The sequence below is a fragment of the Penaeus monodon genome, unplaced genomic scaffold, assembly GCF_015228065.2.
Source record: "Penaeus monodon isolate SGIC_2016 unplaced genomic scaffold, NSTDA_Pmon_1 PmonScaffold_1736, whole genome shotgun sequence".
In the NCBI taxonomy this organism is placed as follows: Eukaryota; Metazoa; Arthropoda; class Malacostraca; order Decapoda; family Penaeidae; genus Penaeus; species Penaeus monodon.
The window spans coordinates 30,820-35,352 of NW_023646773.1; the positions used below are offsets into that span (position 1 = coordinate 30,820).

Below are 4,533 nucleotides of genomic sequence, written 5' to 3' on the forward strand. Positions count from 1 at the left end.
GTGGCATTGGGTTAACAAAGAGAACAGCACAAGTCTATTCTCTAATAAACGTTTTACAGCAAGAACAGTGATGACTGGCATGTTAGAGGATATGTATAAAAATAATGTTACTTTAAAAGAGATTAGGAAAACCAAAACCCTTGAAGCACAAGCAATCACAAGACCAGGAGTCAGGTAAAGAAATAAATAATTTAGTTTACTAATTAAAAAATTTGGAGCTCACATTGTTTTGAGAATAATATGTACTTTTTATTCTTTAATATCTTAGCTCATTCTAGCTGATCAGGGGAGAGCTACATCTCTTTTTGATGGACTATGTGGATTTGCCTCTTGGTTTAAAACATACTTGTTGAACCAGTTGCCAATGCCTGAAGACCATATTCCTTCCTGGTGCCTCACTCCCCATATTGACCCAGACATGCTGGCTCGGAAACTCTCTCTGCATACCATGCAAGGTATGCTTCACATTTTTTTCATCCTCTGTCATAGCCACTGCAGTAACTCGCTACCTTTATCCATCCCAGTTCTTCTAATATATATCCTTAATCTTTTTCTGTGTAGTATATTTTACATGGAAATTTGTCTACTGATAACCTGGATATATAAGAAAAAAATTGTTTGGCCTATTCATAAACAGGTGATGGTTGTTTCAGGATATGTGGAAGTCTCGAGGCATTCAACCTTTATTGTCCGAGATAGTATGAGTGGCAAGTACTTTGGGAAGATAGTGGACAAGAGTATTCAGCCTGCTGTTATGCAGAGCCCATCAGAAGGAAACCAAACAGGTATCAGAAAATTAGAAATAGAATGTTAACATTCTGTAGTCGTATCAATTTATATCTGTTTTTGGCATTCCAAAAACAAGTCAGTTATGCAACTCAAAAGAAAATTGCTCTTGCTACAGATTCAAGTAGAAGCAAGTCAGGAAATTTGAAGGATATGAAGAAAGATGCCATGTCAACCATCACTGAAAACTGTGGGAATAAGGCAAACAAAGAAAATGCCATTGTGGCATTAGAGAAAGAGACTGGAATTCCAGATGTGGTTGAAGACTCTGCTGCAGTTTACCTATTGTCAGTTGTAAGATCTATTTTATCCTCTCAGGTAAGAAACCTTGCCTTGTATGCATATTCTTTCTAGTACTTTTGTTTTCACTTCAAGTTCATGGTCCCAGTTGCCTTCATCATTTTTTGCAGCCAAAATTCACTAATAGCAGGTTGATTTCTCTCTCTCTCTCTCTCTCTCTCTATATATATATATATATGTATATATATATAATACATATATATGCATACATATATACATATATATAATACATATATATGCATACGTATATATTGTTACGCCGGCCACCTCGTCTCTCTGCCACCAACACAAGGCAGGCTAGGCAGACGGCGTGCTATCCACAGGGTCGTGAACACTGAACAGCTCCAAGAGGCACCGAGCACCACAGCGTCCCAGAACACCACAAGGGGAAACGCCAAGTGGCGAGGCAGGGCACGAAATAAACACAAAATGATAGTCTTTCCTTTATTCACACAAGTTATTTACCCGTACACTTTTCTATAGGCACAATACAGGGGGGACACCAGCATGTCACACTGCACGATACAGCTTATATCAGGGCAACAAAAAGTTTATCAGGTCACAAGGGCACACACGAGGTCTTCACAGGAGCAGCACCCAACTGCGTCTCTTGGCTTGTTCCTCCGCTCCTCCGCTCACAGCCAGTTACGTCATTTTTGCCCAGGTCCCTTCATGTTAACACATGCCCAGGTCATCCTTTTCATGTTAACACATGTTTCGCACAGAGACAAAGACCCTCTGACGTAGCACTATCCCCCCCCTGTCTGCTCTGACATACCTAAACCTGAAACAAACTACAGAAAATTTAAATAAAATTAGTCCTCAGGAACAAACAAAATTCTTTCAAACAAAAGTAACCGTAATTGAAAATCAGTTCTCAGAAACACAAAAATCTTTCATTCAGCGCGGCTTTCTTCGCTCTCGCTGGGGTTGCTCTGGAGGAGGTGTGGGCGGCGGTAGATTGGCAGTGGCAGCCAGAGGGGTATCTCCTGTCCCAAGACCTGGCTCATGGTCACCATTGACATCTGCTGCATCGCCCTCACCATCCAAATGCTCGTCCTCATCTCGGTCAGCGTCTGCCACATCCTCATCGCCGCTACTGGGGCTAACATCATCTTTTTCACCATGGCCCCAGGAGTATCTTCCTGGCCCATGGTAACGCTACAGCCGGTGCGCCAAGTCCTCGAGGAAGTCAGGCAACGGCCCCACACCAACCAACTCCTTGCTCCTCGACGACTCTTCTAGATGCTCCACTTCCTCACAAGTGCCCAGCTTTGCACCAGCTGGCACCTTCTGGGCCTTATCGAAGAAGTTGGCTACCAACACTGTAACTAACCCCTTCCCTGGTCCAACAAGGCTCCGCCCAACCGCTACGCCATCAGCCAGCTGCAGGTTTTGGTTGGGCTCCACGAGGCCCTCTACTCCACGCATCACTCTTGACAGTCAACACCGGATTCTAGACTCTGTCCTGGGGGCAAGGTGCAGTTGCTCAGCCGTAACTACCTCTGCACAGCCAACCTCTGGAAGCAAGGGCACATCTTCACCGTGCACCCTCACCAGCTTCTGTCCAAGGTTGACACACGCCTTACTCTGCGTCAGGTAGTCAAGGCCCAGCTAACAGTGCTCGTCCAGATAGGCCACATACACCGGCAGCCACTGCACCGTGCTGCCCACGCCAATACAAGCCTCCACTGGCCCCTTGAGCTGCACACAATGCCCCGTGACACCACACACTCTCTGTGGTGCTTCTGGAAGTCGCATAGTGGCCAACATATCAGGCCGCACTAGGGTCTTCTCAGCCCCAGTGTCCACTGTCAGGCGGCATGGCTTCCCATCTATTGAGCCCTCCACCTGCATCGTGCTGGTTCGATGGCAGCTTACCCAAGTTGGGGCCCGGGAACCGAGGACGGCTGGGTTTCGGCCCCCTTCTCCAGCATGTCCGAGTTTTCCGCCTGTACCACTTCCTTAGCCTTAGGACATGCACTCGGATGGTGACCATACCTGCCACAGTCCTTGCAGCACTGCTGGAAGGCATCAGAATCCGTCCGGTTGAGAGGACGTGTTCTCCGCTCCCTCCAACACTGACTACGTCTGTGCCCTTCCTTACCGCAGCCCCAACACAAGCCTTGGAAAATGCTCGGGCTCACCTTCCTCAATGCTACCTTCTCCACTTTAGCCTTCCGGCCCCGGAGGTCACGGCAGGGCTGAGCAGCTGGCCCTAGGCCACTGGTTGCCTTCAAGAAAGCTTTGAACTCCAAGGCCCTCGCCAGCGCCACCTGCAGGTCCTCAGGGTGTACCTGCTTGACGTAGATTTGCAGCTGCTGGTCCTGCAAAGCATCATCAAAGAAATCGCGGGCCAGGCCCACAATCATCTCTTCCGCAGCCGCAGGGTACGACCTCTTTACCAGCGCCTCCACATCCTGCGCCAGCTGGGACAGTGTCTCGCCACGCTCACGAGTCCGCTTCTTCAAGCGAGCCTGATATACCTCGGCCTGGTGGTGGTGCCCGAAACTGCTTTTCAAAGCCTCCGCCACGCTGGTGTAAGAGGCCTGTTGGGATGCCGGCAGATGCCCCAACACTTCCACCGCGGGGCCCCTTAGCGCTGTTACCAGTTGCAGGGCCTTCTCTTCCTGGCTCCAGGACATATGCCTCCCAGGCCACCTTCCCGTTGTACTCAGCTGGCTTACGCCTCACAGAATGTCTGGAGGCCGAGGGGCTGCAGGGTGGAGAACGCGTGCCGTGAACTAACACGCCCGGGGGGGAGGGAGGCAACGAGGCGGGTTGACCGGGTCCGAGTTTGCCGCCACCTATACCCAAGGGAGCGGTTCCGATGGCTCCTCAGCCTTCTGCAGCGAACCACTGGCTCCGACACGATGCTGCGAGGCCTGGGGGTTTCCTGCCACGGACCCCAGGCAGACTCCAGTAAATCTGACACTCTGGCATCTGTTGCTAGAGTGCACGATACAGCTTATATCAGGGCAACAAAAAGTTTATCAGGTCACAAGGGCACACACGAGGTCTTCACAGGAGCAGCACCCAACTGCGTCTCTGGCCGTTCCCTCGCCCTCCGCTCACAGCCAGTTGCGTCATGTTTGCCCAGGTCCCTTCAGTTAACACATGCCCAGGTCATCCTTTTCATGTTAACACATGTTTCGCACAGAGACAAAGACCCACTGGCATAGCAATATATATATATATATATATAAATATATATATATATATATATACATACATATGTATATTTTTATATTTATATATATATATTATATATATATTATATATATTATATATATATATATATATTTGTATATATTTTATATATATATATATTATATAGATAAATGATATATATATATATATTATATCTATATATATAGATATATTATAATATATATATATATATAATATATATATTTTTATATATATATATATATATATAATTTTTAT

The 4,533-nt window shown here is 47.0% G+C and overlaps 1 protein-coding gene across 1 annotated transcript; it reads left to right on the top strand.

The window, feature by feature from the left end:
• Positions 1-268: 268 nt before the first annotated feature.
• On the top strand, positions 269-1,097 carry LOC119569632 (the record flags this gene model as incomplete). Its single annotated transcript, XM_037917697.1, is given in 3 exon segments — positions 269-455; positions 654-785; positions 905-1,097. Coding segments are annotated over 3 exon segments (416 nt in total), but the record flags the coding sequence as incomplete, so codon positions are not given.
• Positions 1,098-4,533: the final 3,436 nt, after the last annotated feature.